Source organism: Sabethes cyaneus, chromosome 2 (genome assembly GCF_943734655.1).
Source record: "Sabethes cyaneus chromosome 2, idSabCyanKW18_F2, whole genome shotgun sequence".
NCBI lineage: Eukaryota > Metazoa > Arthropoda > Insecta > Diptera > Culicidae > Sabethes > Sabethes cyaneus.
Window position 1 is genome coordinate 111,982,451 of NC_071354.1, and position 19,599 is coordinate 112,002,049.

At 39.7% G+C, this 19,599-nt stretch overlaps 1 protein-coding gene across 5 annotated transcripts in view; it reads left to right on the top strand.

Annotated features, from left to right (window-relative positions):
• Positions 1 to 895: 895 nt before the first annotated feature.
• Positions 896 to 19,599, top strand: part of LOC128738371 (1-phosphatidylinositol 4,5-bisphosphate phosphodiesterase gamma-1) — a 375,128-nt gene continuing 356,424 nt past the window's right edge. For all 5 annotated transcript variants that reach the window (XM_053833430.1, XM_053833431.1, XM_053833433.1 and 2 more), the window contains exons 1-3: positions 896 to 1,115; positions 1,174 to 1,375; positions 1,437 to 1,930. In XM_053833430.1, the coding sequence (XP_053689405.1) occupies positions 972 to 1,115; positions 1,174 to 1,375; positions 1,437 to 1,930 (840 nt within the window). In that variant the 5' untranslated portion in view covers positions 896 to 971. The remainder of the gene's footprint in view (positions 1,116 to 1,173; positions 1,376 to 1,436; positions 1,931 to 19,599) is intronic.

Sequence of the window (19,599 nt, forward strand, 5' to 3'; positions counted from 1 at the left end):
CACTTTTGCCTGCCCAACAGCTCTCCAATACATATGCACTCTGCAAACACCCTATAACGAGCTGCAGTAAACGTCAGCGACAACATGTCGTGGGCTCAAAATTTGACAACGGGCCCAAATCAGACTGCTGGCAGTTGAGTGAAACGCAGTGCTGACATGCTATATCATTTTCGCACACACGAGATGTTGGCAGCGAAAACATGGTTGCCTGTCGATGGGGTGAATAAAACGATTTGTTTACAATTTGCCAGTTGAGCCCATATCGCGAATCACTCCGGTAATATTACAGTACCGCCCCGCTAATCCGACAAATTTATAGCCGGATTAGCGAATTTTGACTTGATAATCCGACAGTCAAACTGACGTCAGTGTGAGTTTGAAATGTGGTTTTGTTTACATCCATACGTAAACAACTCCGGAAATTTTTGAAAATATTTGTCGTAAGTACGCAATAACTATGTTTTATACGCGGTAATACTCAATTTCGTCAACAAAATACTTTGAAATTCTTAGTTAGTGTCGAAATAAGCGCAAGCATATCAGCCTATTGAGAATAGCAATGAAAATATTATAGCCATGGCAACAGTGAACGTAGTTAGAAGCAGCACCGTGTACCATTTCCATTTAGTTAGAAAGCGTACCATTCTGACTTTAACGGAGAAGCCAAACGAAGGTAGTGTTCGATTGAAAGAAGTCAAGTACAATACGTTTTAATTCGGAATTTTCCGGATTAGCGAGATCCGGACTATTGAGTCGTCGGATTATTGGGTGTCGGATTAGCGGGGGGATACTGTACGTTAACCTTCTGTGCAAATGAGTAAATTTTTTTAAGCGTGTACACCTGTGTTATAAAAACATTAAACTGTCATTCAGATCAACACACAACACGGTTAACACCAAAACCAAAGTTAATTTGCATATAGTTCAAGAACGTAAACTGATTGCCTGCCAGCTAGTTTTTTATATATTAGATGAGCTTTAGTTTTGGCCTTCCGGCACTGGGCGAGATGGAACAAATCATCTGCAGCCTGGAACGAGGAACCTTAATTCAGAAATTTTATGCGCGGAGAAAGCCTGAAAAGAAAACCTTAATGTTACATAGAGAAACGCGTCAGGTATTTGTTAAAGTATATTCCAATTTTAATGTTTTTATAATTTTTATTGTAAAACAAGGTAACATGGTCTTCACCTGGGCAAAATAGTAGATCTAACTTTGAAGGGGCGTTCGAACTTCGCGAAGTAAAAGAAGTTCGTCTTGGAAAGGCTTCTAAAGATTTTGAAAAATGGGCAGACGAAGCAAAGAAAATTGACTTACGAAAGTGCTTCGTCGTTTTCTACGGAAATGAGTTTAAGTTACGCTCGCTATCGGTTGTTGGTATGAAGGTTTGAATTTATAACCATGTGCAATAATTGATTTCATTCTCAATTGATCCTAGCTCTCTCAGAAAAAGAATGCGAAATGTGGATTAAAGGTCTTAAACACATGATAGCAGACACTCTCAATGCTCCATACTGGTTAAAAGTTGAGCGGTGGCTGAGAAGGGAATTTTATGCTATGGAGAACTCGCGCGAAGCAGTGAGTTTAAAAGAAGTGAAATCGTTTCTACCAAAGGTCAATTGCAAAATAACAACAGCTAAATTAAATGAAATCTTTAATGAAGTAGACACTCGCCGGCGAATCGAACTCGGATTCGATGATTTCGTTCGTCTTTACCAGAAATTAATGACAGCGCCAAACAGCATACATGAATACATCGAAAGTAATATGCTGCATTCACAAAATGAAATAGTTACATTACAGGAATTCCAAAATTTTCTAAATGAAGTACAAAATGAGTCTTTAATCGCTGAAGCTGTCTCAAATGTAATACGAGAATATGTGCAGGATCCAGTTCGAGACGTCCAAGAACCGTATATGAAAATACAAGAGGTAGGTAAATGTTTGACCATCAATTTAAAAGCGCCTAAGTCCAAAATGTGTAAGCAAACCGAATAAGAGTTAATTTCCCTATACTACTGTACGGTCGTGAAAAGGAACTTGTAAGTTTGAAATGTCACCTTTCCGCACCGCACTTCACTATGAACGAACGCGATTAGGAATTCTCAGTTATTTTTTCAAAAAGACAGGTAACATTGAAAGATTCTTGTTGTCCCTACCTTCCGATTATTACAGTAGTAAGCTTCTTAACACTTAGCTAACTATAGTGACGTCGACAACCGATTCTTGCAAAGCTAACGTGTTAATACATTTGCGTTGCCCGTGATAAGCGAAAGAGAGGAGACATGAAAAGTCAAGTGAAAGTATCTCTCATTGTTAAATACTTACGTTCTTTTGAAAAAGGAGCCGAGAATAGTTGTACAACATTTTCTCGAAAACCATTTCCATGAAACCAAGTTATCCGAAGGATACTTTCCCGAAACCTATTTCCTCGAATGTGCTACTTCCTCGAAAACCATTTTCTCCAATGTACTACTTCCCCGAAAACCATTTCCTCAAATGTGCTGCTTCCCCAAAATCCGTTTGCCCGAATTTACCATTTGCCTGAAAAGCAACGCTTTGTGTTTCGAGGTTACAGGTTGCCTGAAAAGCAACGCTTTGTGTTTCGAGGTTACAAATTATATGGGCGTTGAAGCTAAGCACATCAGAGATCACAATTAGACGTTACCGCGAGGCGCGCTAATTTTTTTCGGCTAATTTTGGCTCCTAATTCCATGCAAAAATGGTATTACAGTCAACAATCTCTCAACAAAATATGCACATTTTCTTCAACAATGTTTGAATGCTTGAGAGTATACATTCAAACGTTTGTTTCGCAAATGTTCTGTACGTTTCTCTAGGAAACCGCCAGCTTTAGACCAACAGCTGAAATAAGGCGTCGCCCGGAATAATGAACATTATTGTTTTTTACTAGTTTATCAAGCGTTTGTTCCGTGGAAATTAGATTAACAGTAGTTGAATATAATACAGTAGGATTTCGAATTTGGCAACAAATGCGTGTCGCCTAACAAAACTACCAAAGTGATTCGGTATTCTTTTTAAAAACTTACAACACAAGACTGCTGCGCGATGAAAGAGGATTAGCACCTCACGCGCAAGCGGTTTTATTGCTAAATATGCTTACATAGCTAAATTATCCTACCTGCACCTTTATTGGTGCAAACATGTGGCGTGATATGCCACGTTGTCACGATACGCCAACATAACGATTCCCCCCTTTGAAGAAAAGTCGTCCTCGACTTTCACGATCCTCCGCTATTGTGTAATGAATCTTGGTTGCCTGGTCGGGTGATCCATGTTGATGCTTCGCGTTGATCCGCCTAATGGATTAGCTTCATCCTTGTTGTCCGTCTCCTGATTGCCTTGTTGAATAACGATAGTTGCCTTCTTGGTCAATAGTATTTTGACGACACAGCTTAGCGTAATTCCGATCACAACGAGGGTTGACACCGAAATTGAGCCAAAAGATATCCAATGAAGCAGCTGAATCTTGGTGTGGATGCTTTCACTGGTAAGATTGAGGTGGTGGATGTAGTCTCGATGCGCCATATGGAGTACCTGTAAATATTCTAGAGGGATGCGATCTACCATGTTAGTAGTGTTTACCTTCAATCCGGTAGTTGGAATGAAAGCTTTGCTGGGAATTTCCACGTTAGTGTTGGTAAATTGTTCGCCATCTAGCAATATTGCACATTTTGAGAACTGGATGAGGTACGATCCTTCTAGTCTGCTATTATGCATGCTGCAGTTAGATTTTAAGACGATGTTCGCCTCATTGATGATTATTGTAGCGTCATTGATTCGTTTTATTATGTTATGGCCATAAATTTTCTCCATCGGGCAATGTGCTGACGAACCGCTCATCAATTTTTGGATGCATTTCGATGGTGGTTCGAGCTGATTAGAATGACATATGAGATGGTCTATTTTCCGGTCACATGTTGATCTTGTAGAGTAAGGCGTTGTTCCGTTCAAATAATAGTTTGCTTCTAAATGAATTCTGGTTCCGTTTGATATTGTTGGTTCGATCTGGTAGAGAGAATAGATTTCGTTCGTTAGCTTGGGTATTCTCAGGATGTACCTTATAGAATTCTTCGTTGTTATAACGTATGCTCGTGCAATCTCTAGTACGCTCTCCGCTGTGGCTATATCCAATCCTTGTTCTTTCAACATAGTTTGAGCGACGGTCAATTCTTTTAGGCTAATCAGGCGACTGCTAGGGATGTTCCAACGAGCCAAGGTTATGGCTTCTCCTATAGTCTCTATCTGCTGAGTGAGTTCGTCGATATTGAGCAGTAGGTTTATAGATGAAAACCCTTCGTTGACGTCCGATGAAAGATCGTTGTATCTCGAGATGAGTGAGTTAATGCTATATGTAATATTCCTGATCCTAACATCTAGTCCAGAGTTAATTTTAATCTGATTATTTTCCTGATCGATTATTGTATTAATTGTCGCGTTCACTAGTCTTAAGTCGTCAGCGTCTGGGCTTCCTGAAATATACTTCCATCCTGTTCCTAAGCTGTTCCATCGCTTTACTCGTTTTTCTACGATTTTAATCTTTCTGAATGATAGGGATAATTTTTCAATTTTTGATCTCATAATGGGATTAAGAACTCTATCGTTAACAATTTTTTCTTGAGCTTTTAAATAGAGATCGTTGATGGTTAGTTCTATTGGATCTAGATCGATTGGGTGTATAATTCTCAGATAGCTGTTGCAAATTCTGGCTGTTCTTATAGGAAGTATCACAATGGGATTTTGCCTTATGTCGCGTATATATATGTCCGCCTGTCCTTTCGTCAGCAAGAGTAGCCTGAAATTACAAAATTCGTTTTAAATTTTTTTTATGAGTTTTCACTTGATTTTGATCAGTAATCGTTTTGGGAGATTGGTCAGTTATTTCTGCTACTTTATATCTATTGTTGTATAATGTTGCTTTCCCTTTGCATTTTGCGTATACTTTTTGTGTTTCAATATTCTTATACTCTTCCTCGCTTAAACAAAGAATTTTGGAATTATGCTTTTTGACAGTCATTTCAATGTTATCTAAAGCTGTTTGAATTTTCCTACTATGGTCATTCGAAATTTTGAGTTTGTTAAGTGAACTGGAAGTTCCGTACACAATTTCCCTAGGGGCCAGCTTCGTTGTGGAATGTTTGGTTTCGTTATATAGTGCTACAATAAGTTTTAGCCCTACATATAGGTTTAGCTCGATTGTTTTTCTTCGGTTTGCTTGATACATTTCAATGAAAGTATTGTGGAATCTTTCAACAATTCCGTTACTGTTGCTACAGCTTGCAAAGTGTATTGATATGTCCAGGTCGGTTAAAAATTCTGTCATTGTCGGATTACGAAAACTTGATGCTTGGTCACATGTGATTTGCTTTGGAATACCGAAAGTTGAGAAATAACGTGTCAACGTCTCAATGATCGTTTCTGTTTGTTCATTTTCAATTTTGTATAGTTGTGCAAATTTCGAAAATGCATCGACTATGGTAAGGAATTTTTCAGTCTCTTTTATAAAAACGTCCATGTAGATAATGTCGAATGGTCTGTCATACATACGTCTTGTAATCGGAATTTTAAATGGATGTCTTTCATATTTTGCTAGTCTGCAGTCCTCACAATTTCTAGAAAAGTCTTGCAGTTGTTTGTAAAGTCCGGGGAAGAAGACGGATTTACTAATTTCGTCGTAAACAATTTTACAACTTCGATGACTGAAGTTATGACTTCGCTTAATAAATTCCTCTTGTTCCCTTGGTTCAATTATGTCCGGAAATTTCAGATTACAATATTCAATTTTGACTTTTTTCCGAAAAATTTTGTCCGCAACCTTTGTGCAGCGTCTCACCACCTCCAATGGTGCGAATATACCATTTGTTATCTTTGGATTGATATGTTCCTTAAGGAATCCGGTCAGACTTTCCTCATCGTAGTATGGTCGGTGATAAACGTGCCTGGTGTAACCTGCAAAAATTTGAACCAATAAGTACGGGCTTTTTCGTTTATTATCGGTTACCCTAAAAAAGATTTGATTTTTAAACCTATTCACAGGTGAAGTTCCATACAGGTTGTCGTCCTCGTAAACCTCGTTCTCCATCTCCCGGTTGTTGATTTCCGCCTTTGGGATCCTGGATAGGCCGTCCGCTACGACGTTCTGTTTACCTTTTTTATATAAAATTTTAAAATCGAATTGTTCAAGATACAAGCGCTGTCTCGTCACCCTTCCTGTAGCATCTGTGAGCTTCAGTTCTTTCGTGAGCGGCTCGTGATCAGTATAAATTGTAAATTGTTTTCCGTATAGATAAGGTCGAAATGTCTTTGCTGCAAAATAGATTGCGAGAAGTTCTTTGGCGGTGGCAGAGTAATTTTCCTCCGCTCTCGACAATGTTCTGGATAAATACGCTATAGGTCGTTCAACTCCGTTCACAAGTTGGGATAGGACGGCACCAATAGCGACATTTGAGGCATCCGTTGTCAGAATAAACGGTTCCTCAAAATTAGGATAAGTGAGAAGCAGATTACTAGACATGATGTCTTTAAGTAGTTCAAATGTTTTTTCATATTCGGGGCTAATGTTGATATTTTTCACTTCTTTCCTCAATTGTGAGGTCATTGGTTTTGCAATATGGGCAAAGCGAGGGATAAACCGTCTGTAGTAACTGATGGTCCCTAAAAATGATTTCAAATCTTTTCGATTTTTCGGCAAAGGCCAGGATTTAATTGATTCAATCTTTTGAGGATTCGGACGAACACCCTCTATTGTGACCAGATGTCCTAAAAACTCAACTTCTTTTCTCAAGAATTCGGATTTGTCACATTGCACTTTCAGGTTAGCTTCTCTTAAAGTTTGAAGAATCTTTTGTATATCACTCAAATGAGTTTGTAAATTAATACTATAGATAATGATATCATCCATGTATACAAAACAGCGTATGCCTAGGTGTTTCCTTAACACCGAGTCCATCAGCCGTTGGAATGTTGCTGGGGCGTTTTTCAGCCCGAACGGCATACGAACGAATTCGTATTTGCCGTGGTCAATATTGAATGCCTTGTTTGGCACGTCTTTGGGGTTCACCTCAATTTGGTAAAAACCACTTGCCAAATCTAGAACCGTAAAGTATTGTGCTTTACCAAGTCTGTCTAGTATTTCACTAATTTCGGGGATCGGATATCGATCTGCCGGGGTTTTCTCGTTGAGTTTTCGATAGTCGACCACTATGCGAAACTTACGTCTACCCGAGTTATCAATTTTTTTGGGTACCACCCAAATAGGGGACGTCCATTGAGAAGAGGACTCCCTAATAATTCCACTCTCAAGCAGTTTTTGAATCTGCGTCGAGACTTCTTCTCGAAGATGATATGGATATTTGTAAGTTTTCTGATGAATTGGTAATTCATCAGTGGTTTTAATATTGTGTTTGACTTCGTGGGTGAACGTTAATCTATCGTTCTCCGCGAAGAAAACATCTTTGTACGGTTTCAAAGTCTTGCTTAGCAGCCTCCTCTCTTCCTTATTCATATGTTCAGCAGGAAAATTAAGTTTGAAATCTTTTTCCTCCTGCGTCATTGAAAAACATTCACATGCAAACGGCCTAAGAGAGCATTTCACATTCTTTTCTTTCGCTACGAGATGCACCGTGGCTTTATTGTTTATCGCTTCGTACACTCCCGGTTTAAGTATTATTTTGTTTGTGAGGTAAATGTCCCTATCAATGAGGAAAGAACCGTTTGCTGTTGTGCATATTTCAAAAAGGTTTTCCTTCTGATCGTGAAAGTTTACTGAATTTACGCGGTATTTAGAAAACGAAAAGATTTGGTTTTTAATAATTAACGCATGATTGTTAGTATTAATTTTGGCTTTTGGGATGGCAAGGTTTTCATAGCCTAAAAGTCCATCAAAAAATTTATGGAAACGAAATACATGGAAAGGCAATTTTTCATCACCTGCTTCTGGGAAAAGGTTCACGTTTACCATTTTATCAATTTCAAAGGTTCCATTCTTATTCTTAACGACGGCGTATTGTTTGATCGTTTTTGCATTTTTGACATGTTCCGGATTCAAATACGATTTGTTTGCGCCAGTGTCAACTAAAATATTTAAATAACCTTTTGTTGTTGGTAGTCGAAGATATGGCAAAAAGTTTACGTCTTCAACTTTCTCACACGGACTCGCTGAAAATTTAATTCGTCACATTCTTCACTCGACATTTCTTCTGCTTCAATTTCTTCTTCACTGAGATGCGCATGTGCAATGATCCTTTTGTGCGAAAGAGAATTTGCAGATAAAGCAATGATCGTATTGACTCTACCAGCACCACCTAACTAAGAATTAAACACGAGACGGGGGCAACCCCCCGCATCTATTTAAACCACAGCTATTTGAATACATGTATTTTCCTAGGTTTACGGACTAGTAGGGGTTATCTTTTAGTTTAGTCCGAACGAGCGATAGCGAGTAAGGATAGCATATAACCAACAATTAAGTAGACCGAAAGCTGCGAATGTTTTCTATGACATACAGTCGAAATTTGCCCACTGCAAGAGTTAAATTCGATGACCCGTATTAATATAAAGCACTGTTAATGCTTATTGGTTACTTGGGATGGGTAGTTTAATATACAAATTTGCACACAATTTACAATTTTTCCTCACAGTAAAGTAGAAAACAATTCCCCTCATTGCTTAGCCAGAAAGCGGATAGTAATATTCGTCGTGATTGTATAACATTTCGCCGAATACCATTTCGCGAAAAACCTTAAGCGGAATGTGCCATTTCACGGAAAACTTCACAAGGGTGATCCTCTCCTTACTCGCTGTCGCTCGTTCGGACCCAACTGAAGGAAAGTAATAGAGGTCAGTAGGCCTAGGAAAACAAATAACCCCTCCAGTGGCCGGCGCTTTCAACGGCGGTTCGCCGGCAACACTTGCGGCCGTCTCGCCCTGAATGATCTAGTGCAGTGATGGCCAAACCGCGGCCCGCGGGCCGCATGCCGTCCTTCGTGATGATTCCTGCGGCCCGCGGACTAGTTTGGGGGATGACGGACTTATGAATAATTTTTTTGATGACAAAGGTCACTCAGATCAGTCGTAATACCTCGTGCATATTGTAGATCTGATTGTTTTCCAGTTTAAATCTTGTGGTGACTCCTAAAAGTCGGCTTTTGCTGCCGCCTATGTCACATTTAGTTATGCGCGGAATCGTCAGAGGTCATTGCGGCCCGCGAACTCGTGGGGTGATTTGATATGGCCCGCACCACGCCTATGTCTGGGCACCACTGATCTAGTGTTACTATAGATAGTTTTTGTGGTCTTGTTATTGACTAATATTTTATGGAAGAGTCTCAAATTTCTCGAGTTCGATTAGTTTTTGAGTTGCGCAAAAATTTCTGTAAATTGTAAATCTGTAAATAAAATAAATTCAAGATCCCAAAATCCCCCACATGCCAAATTTGGTTCCATTTGGTTGATTAGTTCTCGAGTTATGAGGAAATTCGTATTTCATTTGTATAGGAACCTCCCCTCTTAAAAGGGAGAGGGTCATTGTTCCAGTTGGAAGTTGAACTGTTTTATCATCGCAATATTATCGACATTCATCTTGTTTCTGCAACATCGATAACCATACTTTTGCATTATCGACATTTGTTTACACCCACCGTAGCGACATTTGTCCTGTTTAACCAACGTGCCTTTCTTCTGCTTTACCGATGCGACATTTGTACTGCACCCGCTTAGTCGACAACGATCTAGTTGGAACTTTATCTGCGCAGCCGTTTTTGTTCCAATATGAATTTGCACCATTCAATGGAACTCCCGTGGAACATCGAACGCAAGTGGTGGGGGTATTTACTTATGTACAACATTATGTATTTTAATAAATCACTTGTGCGACTTGTACACTTTAGGTTAGGACAGCGCTCCTTGTACGTTAGTTTTAAGTTTTAAGTGAAATATACCGCGTTTATATTCGATAACCAGTACCAGTGTTTTACTAGCAGTGTAGTCCAAAAGTGAAGAACAGCAATAGTCCTGACTCTAGTGCAAGTGTTTCCATCCCAGCGAGTCTGCAGAAGCAACCTAGTGCTCTGCAAGTAGTGATCCTGTGAAAGCAAGGTGTCCACCAGGAATCCTTATTCCGTCGCCTTGTTTGCTTCTTCCGACAGAAGCCCTACAGTCCATTTTGCTTGTTCCACCGAAGAGGAACATATGGTCTTTCGAGCCGGATCTCCGAGCCGGTTATTCCTCCTTGCCATTGGATACGCTGCTAGTTTGAGTGAAAAGTGAAAACGAACCCGAAGAATAAACACGTTAGTGAAGTGAAAAACAAAAATGCCAATAACGCATAGCCCACAGGGGTCGCAAGGGGCTAAGTCGCCCAATGATAAAGATGCAAGTGATAGTGAAAGTGAAAGTTTCCATGGTTTCGATGAAGGCGCGAAGCGCCCTTCTACAAGTGCTGTTGACAAAAGGATAACGGTTCTTTCTCGTCAACAATCTCAAGCGCAAGCGAAGATTCAGCGTATCGCTGCGATGATAGAAGATTCGATAGTTCCGCTTGCCCAGCTCAATGTGCCAAAAATGTCGAATGCGTCATCACACGCAGCTGCATGATGATAGCGTGTGGAGATCATCGAGATATCAGAATTCAAATCCATCAGTTACCGGTAAGCCACAATTTGATCGTTCTCCTGTACTAGCATCCAGTGCAGAAATTAATATTTAATACTAGCGATGCTGTAGCAACAACTTGTTCAATCGCCAAGTCCAATGCTAAGCGGACAGTCATGCTTTTAACGGCAATGGTCAACATCGTCGATCGTCGAGGCAAGGCTCATTCTTGTCGCGCTTTATTAGATTGTGGATCGCAAGTCAACCTTATCTCTAAACGAATGGTTGATTTGATCGGCTTGAAAACTTTTCCCACCAGTGTTTTGATTGCTGGTGTTAATAACAAGGCAAGCAAAAGCGACAAAAAGGCCAATGTGGAGATTTTGTCAACCAACAACGATTTTCGAACAGTCCTAGAATGCATCGTAACACCGTCAGTAACCGGTTTAATACCAAGCTCGTTTATTGATACTCGCAACTGGTGTATACCTCCAGAATTCCAGTTAGCCGATCCTTATTTCAACGCTCCGCAAGCGGTCGATTTGCTTATAGGTAACAGTCATTTCTTTGCATTGCTGAAACCAGGTCAGCATAAGCTTGGAGCGAATTATCCAGAACTCCGCGAAACTCGACTTGGTTGGGTTGTAACTGGAGAAGTATATGAGCCATTAGTCGAAGCTGACTCCGTGTATTCTCATAAGATAACCGTTGAAGACGTTCATAAAGCTATGCAACGTTTCTGGGAAATAGAAGATGTCGCCGAAGCACCAGTTTTGTCTTCAGAGGAGCAGGAATGTGAGGAGCATTTTCGTGCCACACATAAGCGTAATTCTTCAGGACGGTTTATCGTTCAGCTGCCGTTGAAGGAGAATGTTGTTCATCTGTCCAACTGCCGAGATCTTGCATTAAAGCGATTTTATATGCTAGAACATCGTTTTTCTCGTAACTCAGCGCTTCGGGAGCAATATGTAAAATTCATACAAGAATACGAAAGTCTTGGCCACTGCAAGCAAGTTGACGAGCGGAAGGATCTTCCAGCTCAGCGAAATTGTTATTTGCCTCACCATGCCGTAATTCGTCCAGACAGTACTACGACAAAATGCAGGGTTGTTTTCGACGCATCTGCTAAGCCTTCAAGTTCCAGTTTGTCTTTAAATGATGTCCAAATGGTAGGTGGTACTGTTCAATCTGATTTGTTCTCCATAGTATTACGGTTCCGTAAACATAAATATGCATTCACCGCAGACATTAGCAAAATGTATCGCCAAATTTCTGTAGATTCTAGCCAAACCAGTTTGCAAAGAATCTTCTGGCGAGAAGGTTCAGAATTACCCTTGAAGGTTTTAGAATTGACGACAGTAACATATGGAACAGCAAGTGCTCCATTCCTAGCGACACGATGCCTGAAGCAGCTAGCAGACGATGAAATAAATAATTATCCAATGGGAGCTGCTACTGCAATGAACGATTTCTACGTTGATGATGTCCTTTCAGGCGATGATACATTAGAATTGGCATTAGAGCGACAAAGGCAGGTCAAGCAACTATTAGCAAGTGGTGGTTTTCCAATCCATAAATGGTGCTCGAATTCGGACGAACTACTGGCATATATTCCTGCTGACGAACGGGAACAAAAAAAGGTTTTAGCAGACACCAACACGAACACAGTTATTAAGGTTTTAGGAATAATGTGGGATCCGCAGTTTGATCAGTTCATGTTTTTATCGAAGCCTTCTGAAGCGAATCAATCCTTTGATGTGCCGACCAAACGTATAATATTTTCTGGAATCGCGAGATTATTTGATCCGTTAGGACTCGTTTCTCCCGTAATTGTATTGGCTAAGATACTGATGCAAGATTTATGGCGCAGCAAGGTCGGTTGGGACGAACCAGTCGACATAGAGCACCAGTTAAGATGGAAACAGTTCCAGAACGCTCTTCCTCAACTTAATGATATTCGCATTCCAAGGCGCGTAATTTCAGACGACTGCAGTGTTCTTGAACTTCATGGATTTGCTGATGCTTCCGAACAGGCGTACGGAGCATGTGTTTACGTCCGCAGTATTCACTCCAATGAGTCGGCGCAACTACAGCTGCTTTGCAGTAAATCAACCGTGGCACCATTGAAAAAGGTAACAATACCCAGGTTAGAGTTGAGCGCAGCACGGTTACTTGGTCGCCTCGTCGCCAAGGTATATCCGACCATAAATATTTCTTTCCAGCAAGTGGTTCTTTGGTCAGACAGCCAAATTGTTTTGAGCTGGTTAAAGAAACCTACCGAAAGGCTAGATATATTCGTTCGTAATAGAGTAGCCGAGATACAATCAACAACACGAGATTTTTCCTGGAAGTATGTACGCTCATCGCAGAACCCTGCCGACATTCTTTCTCGAGGTCAAATGCCCAAGGAGCTAGAAAATAACACGTTATGGTGGTATGGGCCATCTTTTCTTGCGTCAGCATATGATCAGTTGTCGGACCCAGTAGAACTTCCAAACAGTGAACTTCCAGAGATGAAATCTTTAGTCACCGCCCTACCTGTAACGAAGGAACAACCATTAGCTGTGTTTTCAAAATATAGTTCATTTAGAAAATTGCAACGCATCATCGCTCTGATGCTGCGATTTATTCATAACTGTAAGCAACGAGATCCAGCGGCACGAGTCTTCAAGGAATTACCAACAATCGACGAACAAAGAAAGGCTTTGCTTGTGATCTTCAAGGTTGCTCAAAAGCTTGAGTATAGTGATGAAATTATGAGAGTAAAATCTGGTAGGATGTGTAAGAAACTAGCCGCTCTCGGTCCGATTTTAGTGGATGGATTGCTAAGAGTTGGAGGGCGAGTTCAACACTCTAAACTTCCATTTGCTTCTATGCACCAAATCATTTTGCCCAATAATAGTCCCTGCCTGCATTAAATGTTTCAGGGTGCGACCGACAGAAACATCGCAGTACATGGGTAACCTTCCTGCCTATAGAGTAACGCCCGCACCGCCTTTCGCTGTAACCGGTGTGGATTATGCTGGACCATTTTTTATCAAACAAGGTGTACGGAAGGGAGCTACAGTGAAAGCTTATATTTCAGTTTTCGTATGCATGGTTACACGAGCAATACATTTGGAGTTAGTGTCAAGCATGTCAACTAATGCGTTTTTGGCAGCCCTTCAGAGGTTCATCAGTCGTCGAGGTATCGTTCAGCAATTGCATTCAGATAACGGTACTAATTTTCGTGGCGCTTCACATGAATTAAATCAGCTGTACCAGATGTTTCAAAGAGAGCAGCAAGCACATAATATCGAATATTTCTGTTTGTCAAAGGCTATTGAATGGCATTTCATACCACCGGATGCTCCAGAGTTTGGTGGTTTGTGGGAGGCAGGAGTAAAAAGTACCAAGATTCATTTAAAGAAAGTATTGGGAAACACATCTCTCAATTTCGAACAATTTGCAACTGTTCTGACGGAGATTGCAGCGGTCCTGAATTCACGTCCTCTCTTCGCAACCACATTGGATCCGGACCAGATTAAAATAATAACACCGGCAGACTATCTTATCGGTCGTCCACTGACGGCAATTCCGGAGCCCTCCTTAGAGAACATTAAGGTTAATCGATTGGACAAATGGCAGCATTTACAGATGTTACGAGAACATTTCTGGAAGGCCTGGAACAGGGACTATCTTAGCAGTCTTCAACCTAGGAAGAAAAATTGGAAGGTAAATACAAACATCATTCCAGGAACGATTGTCTTGATTCACAATAAAAACTTGCCACCGCTTCAATGGAAATTGGGGTCAGTAACTAAAACTTATCCAGGCACCGACGGTTTAGTACGCGCTGCAGACGTTCGCAGTGAAAACACCACTTTTCGTCGCCCGATTACCAAATTATCAATCTTGCCGATTGAAGACAACAAAGCTGCTTGCTGCATGATAAATGCTAATCTAAAAAGGTATAATATTGGCAAGGAATGAATTGAAAAGATATTTCAACGGGGTGGAGTATGTTCCAGTTGGAAGTTGAACTGTTTTATCATCGCAATATTATCGACATTCATCTTGTTTCTGCAACATCGATAACCATACTTTTGCATTATCGACATTTGTTTACACCCACTGTAGCGACATTTGTCCTGTTTAACCAACGTGCCTTTCTTCTGCTTTACCGATGCGACATTTGTACTGCACCCGCTTAGTCGACAACGATCTAGTTGGAACTTTATCTGCGCAGCCGTTTTTGTTCCAATATGAATTTGCACCATTTAATGGAACTCCCGTGGAACATCGAACGCAAGTGGTGGGGGTATTTACTTATGTACAACATTATGTATTTTAATAAATCGCTTGTGCGACTTGTACACTTTAGGTTAGGACAGCGCTCCTTGTACGTTAGTTTTAAGTTTTAAGTGAAATATACCGCGTTTATATTCGATAACCAGTACCAGTGTTTTACTAGCAGTGTAGTCCAAAAGTGAAGAACAGTAATAGTCCTGACTCTAGTGCAAGTGTTTCCATCCCAGCGAGTCTGCAGAAGCAACCTAGTGCTCTGCAAGTAGTGATCCTGTGAAAGCAAGGTGTCCACCAGGAATCCTTATTCCGTCGCCTTGTTTGCTTCTTCCGACAGAAGCCCTACAGTCCATTTTGCTTGTTCCACCGAAGAGCAACAGTCATAATTCATCATAGAAAAAATTTCTGCCTTCCAAACCCCCCACATTCCAAATTTGGTTCCATTTACTTGATTAGTTCTCAAGTTATGAGGAAATTTGTATTTCATTTGTATGGGAGGCTCCCCTCTTAAACATGGGAGGGGTTCTAATCCATTACAGAAACATTTCTTGCCTCGGGAAATCCCCCACATGCCAAATTTGGTTCCATTTGCTTGATTTGTTCTCGAGTTATGAGGAACTGTGTATTTCATTTGTATGGGAGCCCCCCCTCCTAAACAGAGGAGGGCCCCTAATTCATCATAGAAAAAAATCTTGCCTCCGAAAATCCCCATATGCCAAATTTGGTTCTATTTGCTTGATTAGTTCTCGAGTTATGAGGAAATTTGTATTTCATTTGTATGGGAGCCCCCCTCCTAAAGAGGGGCGGGGCCCTAATTCATAAAAAAAATTCTTGCCTCCGAAAAACCCCACATGCCAAATTTGGTTCCATTTGCTTCATTAGTTCCCTTCGCCAAGTAATGAGGAAATTTGTATTTCAGTTTTATGGGAGCCCCCCATCATAAACAGGGGTGGGGCCCTTTCATCAAAAAAAATTCTTGCCTCCGAAAACCCCCATACGTCAAATTTGGTTCCATTTGCTTGTTTAATTCTCGAGTTATGAGGAAATGTGTATTTCATTACGAGAGCCCCCCTCCTAAACAGAAGAGGAGTTCTAATTCATCATAAAAAAACTCTTGCCTCCGAAAATCCCCACATGTCAAATTTGGTTCTATTTGCTTGATTAGTTCTCGACATAAGAGGAAATTCGAATTTCATTTGTATGGAAGCCCCCCCTCTTAAAGGGGAGAGGGGTCATATTTCCATTCCTAAAGAGGGGAGGGGTCTCAATTCACCATAGAAAAATTTCTTGCCTCCAAAAATATCCACATGCCAAATTTGGTTCCAATTGCTTGGTTAGTTCTCTAGTTATGCAGAAATTTGTTTTTCATTTGTACGGAAGCCCCCCCTCTCAGGAGAGGAGGGGTCTCTAACTAACATAAGAATCTTCCTCGGCCCCAAAAACCCCTGCATGCAAATTTTCACGCCGATCGATTCAGTAGTTTTCGATTCTATAAGGAACATACCGACAGACAGACAGAAATCCATTTTTATAGGTAAGGGGAAGTCGTCTATGCTCGGACACTTTAGGTTTTTAAGATAAAACACAAAAAATATCGGCTTTATTACTTCTATTTACATTTTCATGTAGAGAGAAATAATATTATAAGCAACAAAATTTGCGCTGCAAGGTTGATTTTGAATGTAGATAATATTTTGAGTACAAATTAGTTCAAATCGAAAGCTGTCCTCTATGCTCGGACATGATAATCTGATCTATTAAAACCAGCATCAATAGAAAAAAAAGGTCCTAGAACAATTTAAAACTTCAGCACAGACCTTGTGACTCCAGTCCTGACAGGTTTGCTGTATAAATGTTGAATAAAGTTCTATTCACATAAATTTTTTGTTGAGAGTGCTGGTAATGTGGAATGCATGCAAAAATGTACGCGGCAACTCCATTTACCGGGCATATCGATAGGTTGACATTTTTGCGGATATTTTAATGAATTTTTTTTCTGATTTTTTCTACGTTTTGAATTGCTTAACTAGTTTTATTTTACATAGCAATCAAAGATATAGGTTTTTTAGATGAAGTAAGTATATTTTGCTGATTACTTTACTGTCCGGTCATAGAGGACAGGTTGATGTCCGGCCACAGAGGACACGACACAGATTCAAAAAATTAAGTTTTTTCTTAAAAATCTTATATTTTCATATCAACTGTTTCGAACAATTTACTAATGTTTTATGCTTTCCGAATATTTTTATCAATCTTTGCTTGAGAAATCTAAGTGCACAGCCATAGAGGCTGTCCGGCCAAAAATGACTTCCCCCTATAGATTGTGAACATTTCTGAAGTTTGCAGTTGGCATTATGTACGCATTGTTTATTTCAAGTTTCAGTCATTTATTATTCAGCCTTTCGGACATTTAGCCTTATGAGATTTCAGCCTTTTGTCCATTCAGCCTTATGCGGGCGCTACTCAGTTTTCAGCCTTATTCGTGTTTCAGTCTTACCTTTCGTTGCTAACCCCTTTTTGGCACCCTTAAGACCTAGCGCCCTTGGTGGGACAAGTCTACCAACCGCATGAAATGGCACTGACCTTACCTACATAATCCGAAAATGATTTTTCTTTTATCCACCTTTTCGCTTGCGTAACGGCGGCTAGTGGGTACAATCTTCACATAATATTAGTAGGCCTTTGGCAACTTTATACACGTGAAGTTAACATTTCTTTTCCACTCTTGATAGCTGTTGTAGAACTATCAAGCGTACGTGAGCGGAGTTGCCAAAAGCCAATAAACATTTTCGAAAAGTGTACCCACTTAGCCGCCATTAAGCGCGCGAAAAGGTGGATACTTTGGAAATTATACCAAGGGACTTAAGAAGGTCAAAGTTCTGCATCTGTTCACGAAGAATGATCCATATGTTCACAAAGAAATATGATAGCCAATCCACCGTTGGATATAACCGACTTTCGCACGCAAATTTGTGAATCGCCGCATAACCAGTCGTTACCAATCTTCAGTTGATTCCGCACGAGCAGTAGTTATTTTATGAGCAAGAATATGTGAAAACATGTTGTATGTATGCATGTATGTATGTATGTATTTGAACTACCACCCATCTCAGCAGAACAACCGTTTATAGCAATGGACCTATCTTGACAAGGGGAATTGTACAAACATAACGATTGGTTACGCTTACCAGCTCTTGTATGAAGGGCCAAAGGGTGTATAAGAATCTCCTTCCAGAAACTAGATCGCGTGAGTCAATCGTTAAGTAAGCCCTTCCAATGCAGAATGACCCCAATAGGTGGGGAGAGGGGCCTGCTCATTATCCACAATATATTGTCAGCAGGTTAACCTTAGGATGTTGACTACTTCACTCTCCCTAAGCACACTGCTTCAAACAAGTACCCTGTTGGACCCTCCCAATCATTGATATTATTGGTTTTGTGTACTTCAAAAGTTTAATTTTTATAAGTTTATTTATTTATTTATTTATTTATTTACTTATATTTTCTATGTGAGTGTTCTGGTCCATAGGACTCGTTTTGTTTCATGTACTATTATTTTCTCTTTTTTATGATGTTGTTTTATAATAGTGTATTATTGGATCATGATTATGTATTAACTTTAAAATGCTTTCTATTTCTGGTATTTGGAGTGAATTCATAATGCTTTTCAATTTTACTTCTAGTTATTGTGTTCACTATTTTCACCCCTGCAGTCTTATTCCAATCTATATCAATTATATTAGATAACTGCCACTAAATTACGAAAATTAAGATCAAAACTACAACTTTTTTATAAATTTAATATAGTGGTAATGGTTTTAGCGCCAAAACCATGTAGTAAACCACTATAATTTATTAACTTTTATAGAAAAATACTACGCACATGGGAAATTTTCGGTGGCTCGAAAATCACGCGACAAACTTGAATTTATTATACCCGAAAATAAAAATCAGGCACAATAAAACGAACCAATATAGTCCCTAAGTTGATAAGCATTTCCTCTTACCAACGCTAATATGCAGAGATATAGCGCTCCACACGCTTGGTAAATGGTATGTTATATGTTACGTCTAAACTCAATAATTTTTTAATTGTTTCAGCTTTTAGCTGGCTTGCGATGCAATAGTTTTTCGCAATTCGCGAACGAACACGGAGCGAAATAGCTCCAGTTTGTTTCAAACAAAATTATTGTTGCTTTAAGCCTCAAAAAAATATTTTTATAACAACCTGAAAATATTGTTGTTTCAAAACGAGATTCTGTTTGAATCAAGAAAATAACAGCTTTGAATTAAAAGTAAAGTATATTCAAATTTGAAGTTAAGATTGATATAACAATAAATATTTTCATTTCAATCATATATTTCAGTTTGAAACGAAACGAAATTTTTGTTTGTGCATAAAACAACCATAAATATGGTTGAAACTACATTTTTATTCTCCGTGAACAAATGAATTTTACTCGTGGAAATCAGTATTCGGGTTAATGGTTTTCGGTTGAATGATTTCTTCGGGAAAATGTTTTTCGGGGAATAGGTACATTCGGGGAAATATTTTTCGGGGAATTATTACATTCGGAAAAATATATTTCGGGGAATTAGTACATTCGGGACAATATTTTTCGGAGAATTATTACATTCGAGGAATTCGGAAAAATGGTTTTCGGGGAATTGGTACATTCGGGAAAATTATCTTTCGGGGAAATGGT